General features: G+C 63.1%; 1 protein-coding gene across 1 annotated transcript; it reads left to right on the top strand.

The window, feature by feature from the left end:
• The first annotated feature begins 280 nt into the window (after window positions 1–280).
• Window positions 281–6,555, top strand: PRSS27 (serine protease 27). The gene is made up of 6 exons (XM_047714589.1): window positions 281–425; window positions 3,255–3,281; window positions 3,955–4,117; window positions 4,873–5,144; window positions 5,456–5,625; window positions 6,046–6,555. Exons 1-6 carry the CDS (start codon window positions 302–304, stop codon window positions 6,337–6,339), a joined length of 1,050 nt encoding a protein of 349 aa, XP_047570545.1. The 5' UTR covers window positions 281–301; the 3' UTR covers window positions 6,340–6,555.
• The last annotated feature ends 2,935 nt before the right edge of the window (window positions 6,556–9,490 follow it).

Below are 9,490 nucleotides of genomic sequence, written 5' to 3'. Positions count from 1 at the left end.
GAGAGGGTGGTGGGCCTGCTGCCGTCAGCTTATGTGGGGCCTGTGGCCAGTTGGGGGGTGTCTGGTCAGTGATGGTGGAATCCCAGACCACAAGCACCCAAATGGGGCGGGCACACCCCTACCCCAAGACTCTAAGGTATTTTGGGGCGAGGGGTCTGCCCTCTCGGGGTTCAGGCACAGGTCATGGAGAAGTTGGAGTTCTGGGGCACCTCCTTCCGCTGAGAGGAGCTGGGCGGGCCGGGCCAACAGGTCAGGCAGCATAGCCAAGCCGACACTCACCTCCAGCATAAAACCCCACTTCATGGAGCCCTGCACCTTGAACCGGTGCTCACAGACCTCCGGCCCCCACTGCGCCCCAGCCCGGTGCCCCCGCCAGGCTGAGACCATGAGGTGGCGGCCAGCCATGGCCCTGCTCCTGTGGTTTGGTGAGTACTGGGTGCTGCGGGAAGGTGGTCCACCTCCTGCCCAGAGGGGCGCCTTCTGGGCTGCCTGGGGCTCGAGAAAATCCCCCACTCCCCAGCCAGACCTGGGGTTGCAGCACCGGCCTCCCTTTCCCACCCAGCGGGCACTGCTGGGCAGGTGGGAAGGCTCCAAGGTTCACTCTTGGGGCAGCGACGTGCGGAAGGCAGGATGAGGCTGGGGGCACAGGTCCAGGAGGACCCTGTGGCAGAAACATGTGAGGGGCTCTCCTCCCTCTGTGCCACCCCGTTCTCTCTGTTGCTCACGGGCCAGGCTCTGGATTTGGGGTTTCTGCTTCCTCCCATCTCAGTCTCTTCCCATCCCCAGATTAAGACATGGGGCTGCATGTGTGCAGGATCTGGACTTGGGGCCCCCGGGTTCCAAAGCCTTGGATCACCTTGTGCTGGACAGGGGGAGGGGTGGCTGAGATGCCACCTGAGCCTGGGAACCCTCAGGAGGCGGGAAGGGGTTCACCGTAGAGTGGGGGGCGAGGGGTGTAGGCTCTTGCCCCCGCCAGGCAGGGAGGATGTGTGGGGAGGAGCAAGGCCTGCCCCTCTTTCCCCTCTCCCAACCCTGGGTCAGGGTCAGCAGGTGCCAGCCAGGGGGACCCCACCTGCCAGGCCCCTTCCCACAGGGCAGGCTGCTCCCTGCCCAGGAAACACTCCTGCATTCCTGGGCTAGCCTGGCCGGCCCGGTGCTACTTCACTTCCCTGTCCTCAAGTCACCTCCCAGGGCCGGGCCAGGTCACTCCAGCCTTCGACTCTGCCGGGGCTCCGGGCTTCCTACCAGGGGTCAGAGGACACCAGGGTGGCACTTCAGTGGGGAAGCCCCCATCTCCCCAGGCTCCATGGGGCCTCCCCAACCCTGGCTGCTTGGCTTCTGCCTCCTGGCTTCCTGGCACAGGGATAATGACATTTTTGGAGGGAGCCCATCTCCCCTTGGGGTGTAATGCCATGATTGCTCCTAATGGGGTGAGTAATCACAGTCATTGCCAAAGTGGAAACAGCAGTGTGCATCCACAAACAGCTGCGAGCAGGAGCTGTGGGCTCCTTCAATGCCATCCTCACCCCCTACCTACTAGAACCTTGGGTCTCTCCCATCCCCACCAGCCGAGCCCGACCAGCTAAAGAAGGATGGGAACATTGGCCCAAACGGGGGGGCCTGACACCCCAGGTGGCTCACCCAGCCCCTGACAGGACACCCACCCTGCAGAGCCCAGGACTCCACAGTATGCCTTCCTGGTCAGCCCAGCCCCCACAGCTGTTCTCCTTCTCTCTATACATTCCCTGGGCTCAGGGCCCCTGGAAGGGAGCTCCGCCTGGACTGAGCTCCTGGGTCCCTAGGTGAATTGAGACCATGATACTCCCTCCACAGTGAGGTGGGCAGAGCGGTCTGTGGCCCAGCAGGAGGACGGAGAGCTCAGGAGCAGGAGGCAGGCTTCCTAGACAGACCGCACAAGCTAGGAGGGCTGCTCAGAGGCAGTGGCATTTCTCTTGGGACCCGTAGGATTCACACGAGTAGGGTCTAGGAGGAAAGGGCCTCTAGGTAGAGGGGTGTTGTTAGCAAGCACCCAGAGGTCAGAAGGCTCAGCCTCCATGAGAAGCAGAGTTGTAGGAAGCTGGGTTGAGGAAGTCTGCAAAGACTCAAGAGGGGGACCCACCGGGCCACAGGAGTGCGTACTTGATCCTGGGTGCGGACAGCGGACCCAGCTGCATGTAAGGGAAGGGGGGCTGGCTGTGGGGGGAACCAGAAAGCCCTGGAGAATCTGCACAGGGAGGGAGTGAGCCTGAAGGGACGTCAGTGCCCATGAGGACTGGGGTGAGCTAACGCATCAACCAAGAGCAGAACCATCAGGGCTTAGGGAGAGCAGCCGGTCGGGTGTCTTCAGTCCAATTAAATTATTTTACACTAGGTAAGGGGGACTGGAGGGAACAACCCTCCCAGGGGACACCTGCACTCTAGAAGGGCACCTGTTAACACAAATCAGGCACTGGAATGTCCAGGGCAGACTTCCTGTCCCCATCACTGGCCTGGGCAGCACGCCTGCCCCCACGCTTCTGCCTGGCACCCTTGCTTCGAAAACAGTCAGTCCTGCCTGTGCCTGCTCAGCCCCCTGGGGCCACCTCCTCCCCGTCACAGCTTCATTGTCCAACCCCACCTTCAGCACTGGGAAGCGCACCCCCAGAACAATGCCCTAGCAGGAAGCATGGGGGGCCTTGTGAAAGCCCCCAACATAGTGGAGAGGCGTGGCTCCGCCCCCGCAGCCCCTCCCCTCCGGGGGCCTGCTGACCTCCTCTGGTGAGAATGAACTTGCCACACCCTCAACTGGACAGCTTCTCCCCACCTCAGCTCTGATCAGATTCCCCACCCCCCAGTCAACCAGATATGCTGGAGGCGCTGGGAGACCGGCAGGTATTTCTAGAGTGTTGTGACACTGGGCTGGGGTGGAGGTTTCCTGTGTGCCTCACTGAGTCCAGAGATGTGGCGGGTGACGGGTCCTGGGGATACGGACTCTACTCCGACCCCTCTGCCTTCTCCCCCGGTGGGGTGGCCCAGCAGGGGGTCTCAGGCTCCAACACACTGAGATGCCAGACAGGTGTTCGGTACTTAGCGGTCTGGAATCTTGGGGGGACTGGCTGGCTTCTCTCTACTCCCTGGAGACCGCAGAGACTTGAGCAAGACTCCGGGAAGAACCCTAAGGAGGAGGAGGGGCTGCCCTGACCAGCAGTGGTCAGAGGGGAGGCAGACCTTGGCTTTGGCAGAGCAGGCTGATCACCCTTTTTTCTCACCTCCAGGGACTCAGGGAGTCGCGGCATCAAGTGGTAAGCATCTGAGGCCCTTGGATGGGGTCAAGGGCAGGGGCCCCGTCTGAGAGCAGCAAGACTGGCCAGAGGCTCGCACACACCCCTGGAGCGAGGCCCAGAATCCAGGGGTGGGGCACGGGGAACCCCAAAGTAAGGAACAGCTGTGGCTCCACAGAATGAGAGCCAAGACAGGAGAGGAGGAAGGCCTGACAGACGGTGCAGCAGACACGGGAGCCCAGGGAGGCATGACGCACAGGGGAGGCGGGCAGGGAAGCGTGACAGCGGAGAGGCTAAGGGCCATCTAAAATCATTCTGCCGTAACAGTAACAGACGCCACAGGGTCACCTACGTGTGTGGGACCGTCCCAGTGCCTGCTGTCCCTCCCAGAGCCTGTTTGCCGGGCCCTGGGTCAAGACCTTTCCAAGAATTATCTGAATCCTCTCCATGTCTCATGACTGGGGAGGTAGGCCTGAGGTCACCATTTCAGAGGTGAAGGGTGGGGGAGGGGGGCTTTCCCACAGCCAAGAGGGGGTCTGCCTGTGACCGGTCGCCCACGCCCTTGACCTGCCCAAGGTCTCCCCGCAGATCAAGGGTAAAGAGGGCCCAGAATTGGGCAGAAAGTGGAAACGGGAGTGTGGGGCTAGGAACCAGAAGGACTCCCAGTGAGTGCCGCCCCGGCTTTGTCCCCTAGTGTGCGGGCGCCCAAAAATGCTGAACCGGATGGTGGGCGGCCAGGATGCCTTGGAGGGCGAGTGGCCCTGGCAGGTCAGCATCCAGCGCAATGGAAGCCACTTCTGCGGGGGCAGCCTCATCACAGAGCGCTGGGTCCTCACGGCTGCGCACTGCTTCTCCAAGTGAGTCAGTGGGCCCCAGGCTCCCTCCACACCCAGCACGGGCTCGGTGGGGCTCCAGCACCTCGGACAGCGCCATAGCCCAAAGGGAGGACCCCCTGCCCCCACACTGGTCTTGCCAGTGAGGCACTCTGCCAGGCCTGGGGCCATGGCCCTGCCATGCTGGCAGGCTCAGCCCACATCCTGGCTCTCTTCCCTGCCCCCCTCCCACACCTCGAATCCAGGACACTCCCTTTCCGACTGGGACTTGGGTTCCAGATGAGCCTGCAGGCTGAGGTCCCCCACGCCACCAGACTTGGAGCCGCCTGGCCCCAGACCCCCCACCTGCTCTCTTGCCTCACCAGTGCTGCGATGCTTTGACATCTGAGGTTCAGAAATGTGGGCTCAGAGGGAGCAGGTCCTTTGCTCAAGCAAGGCTCACAGGCTGGCCCCCAGCAACTCTGCCAACTCTCCCAGGTAGGGACGGTCACAGAGGAGGAAACGGAGTCCCAGGGAACGTGCCGGGTGACTTGCCCGAGGCCATCGGGCTCACCAAGGGTGTATATTCAAGTCAGGAATTAAAGCTCCTTCAGCTTCTAACCCCACCGTACGCCCCCCTGGGGAGGACGGTTCCGAGGACCTCGGGCAGGCACGGTGGCCAGCGGGGAGGGGGCTGGTCTCAGAGGGACCACGAAGCCCCTCCCTGTTTCGAAGCTCCGTCCGACCCCTCCCAGTCTCTCTCTTCTGCCTCACACCAGCCCTCTGCTCTTTCCCGCCAGCACCTCCCAGACATCCCTGTACCGGGTCCTGCTTGGGGCGCGGCAGCTGGTGAGGCCAGGCCCACGCGCCATGTACGCCCGGGTGAAGCGGGTGGAGAGCAACCCCCTGTACCAGGGCATGGCCTCCAGTGCCGACGTGGCCTTGGTGGAGCTGGATGCCCCGGTGACCTTCACCAACTATATCCTCCCCGTGTGTGTGCCTGACCCCTCGGTCGTCTTTGAGACGGGCTTGAACTGTTGGGTTACCGGCTGGGGCAGCCCCAGTGAGGAAGGTAACGGGGCAGAGCGGGGGGAGGGTGGGGACAGGCCTGCAGAAGGGCAGTGTGTGTGGGGGGACCACTCCGACCAACACTCTTTTTCTGTTGACTGGTACGCGTGCATCTCTCCTCCGACGGGGCGAGGGGGTACAGGAAAGTGGGCTCCAAGGAGCCATGGGCAAGCAGGGAGAAGGGGGGCAGCGAGAGCCCAGGTCCAAACCCGAGCAAGAAACGAGGAGGGGCAGAGCTGTGGTTCTTAAGAACGCGGGCCCGGGGGTGCTTGGTAAGCCGGGGCGCTGACCTGCAGGTTGTCCCGCCCCTCCCAGACCGCCTGCCCGACCCGCGGGTCCTGCAGAAGCTCGCGGTGCCCATCATCGACACGCCCAGGTGCAACCTGCTCTACAGCAAAGATACGGAGTCCGGCCTCCAGCCGGAAGCCATCAAGGAGGACATGCTGTGCGCCGGTTTTGCCGAGGGCAAGAAGGACGCCTGCAAGGTAGGCCAGGTGGGCTGTGCCCTGCTCCCTAAGCCCAGGTCAAGGTGGGAGCCAGCCTGGCTGGGTCCAGGAGGCCCTTGTAGGCAGGTCCGCCCCAGAGCCTGGCATTCCATCAGCTGGGAAGTGCAGACCCCAGGACCCTACCCAGCATGGCCGTCCAGTTCACTGGTGTGCAGTGTGAAAGCCCCTTGGAGGCCAATCAGAGCAGGTGGTCTGGGGGTGCTAGGGAAATGGGCACACCTCAGCAGAAAAGGAAGGACCAGCCAGCAGGTGGCGGGGTGGGGGGGGTCCCAGGTAGGGACGCTCCTGGAGGAGCGAGGAGGGGGACAAGGAGAGGCAGAGTGGGTGCGGGCACCTGGGTGCCACAGAGGCTGGCTCTTGGGCCCGTGGGCTCTGATCGTGCCTCTGCTTCTCTCACAGGGCGACTCAGGGGGACCCCTGGTGTGCCTGGTGGGCCGGTCGTGGCTGCAGGCGGGGGTGATCAGCTGGGGCGAGGGCTGTGCTCGCCGGAACCGCCCAGGTGTCTACATCCGGGTCACCTCCCACCATGCCTGGATCCATCACATCATCCCAGAACTACAATTCCAAAAGGCCGGGACGGGTGGCCTGACGCGGGAGCCCCGGGGCCAGCAGCCCCCCGTTCAGAACTCTGTGCCCGGCCTGGCGGCCCACGCCGGCCTCTGGGCCCTCGCAGCCCTGCTCACCCTCCTCTGAGCCCCGGGACCCATGATGTACATTTGTAAATAGCGCTCCCATTCTCTCCCGCCAAACGCCCATGTTTTATTTATGTTCGCCTTCCAATAAAAGCCCAGCCTCAGTGCTGGCTCCGAGGTGCCTCAGGGGGAGGTGGGTGGCGGCGCACCAGATTGGGGGCGGGGGGCTGCTGCAGTGCTGGGCTGGGGGCAGAGGCTCTCCAGCGGGAAGGGAGCTGCGGCAGGTGCACTGGACACCTGTCCCCCGGCCCCCGCACAGGGGCTTCCCTGTGCCCAACCCTGCCCCAGCGCCTGCTAGTAGCGTCCTCACTGTATACGTTGAAGGCGCCCCTGGGGGCAGCAACAGATACCGGCAGAAAACAACGGGGGCCCCGTGGAGGGTCCTAGAGAAGGAAGGCTTTGCTCTCCCACGGCCCCCATGGCGAGTGTCTGAATCACCCCAAGATTCCTCTAAACCCCCTCACCAGCAGGGTGACTCGCCCAAGGCTCTGCTTTCCTACTGCAATGTCGGGGCTGACACGAGGGCTGTTCCTGATGTCCTGGGACCCCCCAGGGACTCCTTGTTCCCTGGGTACCTCTTGGCTCCTGGCTCCTTTTCCTCCACACCCTCCCTCAGCATCAACTTCCCAGGGATGAGTCCAAAACTGCAGGAAGTAGAGGGGCTGGAACTGGGGCCCACATCTGCTGGGAGACACCGGAGAAGTTGTGACCTTCTCTTAGCCCTGAGACGAGCGTCCCCACCTGCCTTTCAGAGATGATCGGACGGTGGTTAACTCACCGAGGTCAAGGCAGGGAGAGGTAGAGACACAGATCCTGTTCCTGGGCTCCCATGCCCGTGCATCTCCCTCATAGGTTCCAACGCCCCCTTGCAACAGCCTGGGGGACAGCTCTGCTGGGCCACCAGCCCCGACACCCGGGGAGGCCAGACCTCCCTAAACCTCAGGGATGCAGGAACCAGCACGAAGCCCAAGTCTACACACTGCCTGGGCAGGCCACTCACAACCTTAGAGGTGAGCAGGACGGGTCCCCCCTGCCCAGGCCAGGCCCCACTTCCTTCTTCCATCCCCAGGATTTAGGGTTTAGGCCAGACCAGCCAGAGTCTTCAGTGGTTTGTGCAAGGATCCCCCAAGCACTCAGAAATGAACTAGAACCTATCACCAGCCCCCCAAGCTCTGCAACCACCCCAGCTTCCCAGCCACCCTCTTGCGGCCTGTCACCCCCAGGAACCCAGCACAGAGCTCTGGAGCTTGGGTCCCCAGAGTGCTCCAGCCCTGCTCAGGCCCACCCGGTGCGGCTGCCCCGGGGGGCAACCTCAGGCTCGCCGTCTGGCCCAGGCGCACCCACGGCAGGCCCCCCTTGCAGCCAGTCAGCCAGCTTCCTGTGCGGACCGACTCCTGGAAGGTATCCGGGCTGGTCTGTGAGTTCAACAACCATCCATGGGACGAGACTCCTAGGAAGGCAGGGCCTGGCTCCCCACACACACACCTGTGCAGACATGTGTGCACACGCACGCACACACAACTCCGTACAAGACACACACCCGTGCACACACTCGCCGGCGTACACAAAGGCACAGCTTGCCCAGGCCTGGTGCTGGGAAGAAAGCAGACCTGGGTATTTCTGGAATGGATCCATAGCCACTCAGCAAGCACCTGCTGTGAACCGGCCCCGGGGACAGAGTGCGAACAAATACGAATTCCCTTCTGTGCCCCACTTTGTCTGGGCACGTCCCCACCACCAGGCAGGAAGGACTGGGAGGGGAGGCACTGGGGAGAGGCTCACAGGGCCCCACCTCCCTGCTGGCTGCTCTGTGGCCCTCTAGGGACCAGGTGGCTTCAAGAGCTCCTTCTCCAGACCAGATGGCCTCCAAGTCCCTCGGGTGCGAGGGGTTGTGCAGCAGGTGCACTGATGGGGTCCAGGTCGGGGTGGGGGGGGAGGGTCTAGGCTACAAGTGTCTTGAGGGGAGCCCTAGGGATGAATTCCGGGTCATCCTGGCTGGGAACAGGGACTGGTCTGGGTGGGGGTAGAAAAAGACTTGGGCCCTGGGCTGGGATGGGGGGTGCTTCGAGGTTAACTGGCCTCTGGAGGGAGGCCCCTCTACTGTCCTGGGGCACTCCCACCACCCCATCCTCCCGTCTCTGCCACAGGGCAAGGGTCTGGTCAGGATCCTTTGGGACATGGCCCCCATCCCCTGGCCTCCCAAAACTCGGGCGCACCCAGATTGGGGGCAGACATTGAAGAGTGGAAGAGAAAACGGTCTCGCACAGGCTAGGAGTCTGAAGGGAGAGATTTCCTTCAGGCAGGGGACACCCACAGCAAGCAGGTGAGTGTTGGGACAGGAGCTGAGAAACTGCCCAGCCGTCACTGTCCCTTCTCCCACCCTGGGCAGGGTGGCAGCTCCTGTGGAACTTTCCATGTTGCTGCCAAGCCTCGGAGCCACCTGCCAGGGTGCGGAAGGGGCATCGGAGAGCGGACGGACACGGACTAGAAGTCCGTCCACTGGCCTAGGCCAGGGCCCACAGAGAAAAGCCCACCTTGGGGCAACCACAGGAGGAGAAGGGGGTGGACTTCTCCGCGGGCTGCAGTCAGACACAGACATCCGCACCGGTGCGTGCACAACCATCAGCCCATGGGAGCCCCAGGAAGGAAAACCGCTGGGCCAGCTCCCCAGGCCCCTTCTGGCCTCAAGGGCCAGGGATCAGCCATTGCCCTGAGGTCACCGGACTGGTCCTGGAGCATCTGTGCGGGGGTGGCGGGGGTCAGGGGGAACCTGATGCAGCTACGCCAAGGTCAGGAGCTCCAAAGGCAGGGCAGGTGGCATGCGCAGGAGGAAAAGGGGTATGTGTGCAAGTCAAAACCAGAGACCAACCCCCTTCCAATCCAGGGGCCACCGCCCACACAAACTCCGAGGCACATGCACAGGGACTCGGTGCTTGGCGGGCCTAAGGGCACAGGCTCGCAGGGATGGACAGACAGCTGCAGCCTGGGGCCCACTGAGCCAGCCACTGCCTCCCACTCTGGGGAAGATGGTAGAGGCAAGAAAGACCTGCTGGGTGGACACAACAAAGCTTAGGTGGGAGAAGCCAGGCCAGGGGACCAGAAGGTTCTGGACACGGGCTCAGTGGGGGGCCCAGCAGCGGCACACTGCATGT

Source organism: Lutra lutra, chromosome 18 (assembly GCF_902655055.1).
Source record: "Lutra lutra chromosome 18, mLutLut1.2, whole genome shotgun sequence".
NCBI lineage: Eukaryota > Metazoa > Chordata > Mammalia > Carnivora > Mustelidae > Lutra > Lutra lutra.
The sequence above is the reverse complement of the archived record's forward strand: the minus strand, read 5'-3'. Positions and strand labels throughout refer to the sequence as shown.

Coding starts and splice junctions, on each gene's coding strand:
- PRSS27 (XM_047714589.1), top strand. CDS start 302: ATGGAGCCCTGCACCTTGAACCGGTGCTCACAGACCTCCGGCCCCCAC. Junction 3,282..3,954: donor GGGAGTCGCGGCATCAAGTG/GTAAGCATCTGA, acceptor TTTGTCCCCTAG/TGTGCGGGCGCCCAAAAATG. Junction 4,118..4,872: donor GCTGCGCACTGCTTCTCCAA/GTGAGTCAGTGG, acceptor CTTTCCCGCCAG/CACCTCCCAGACATCCCTGT.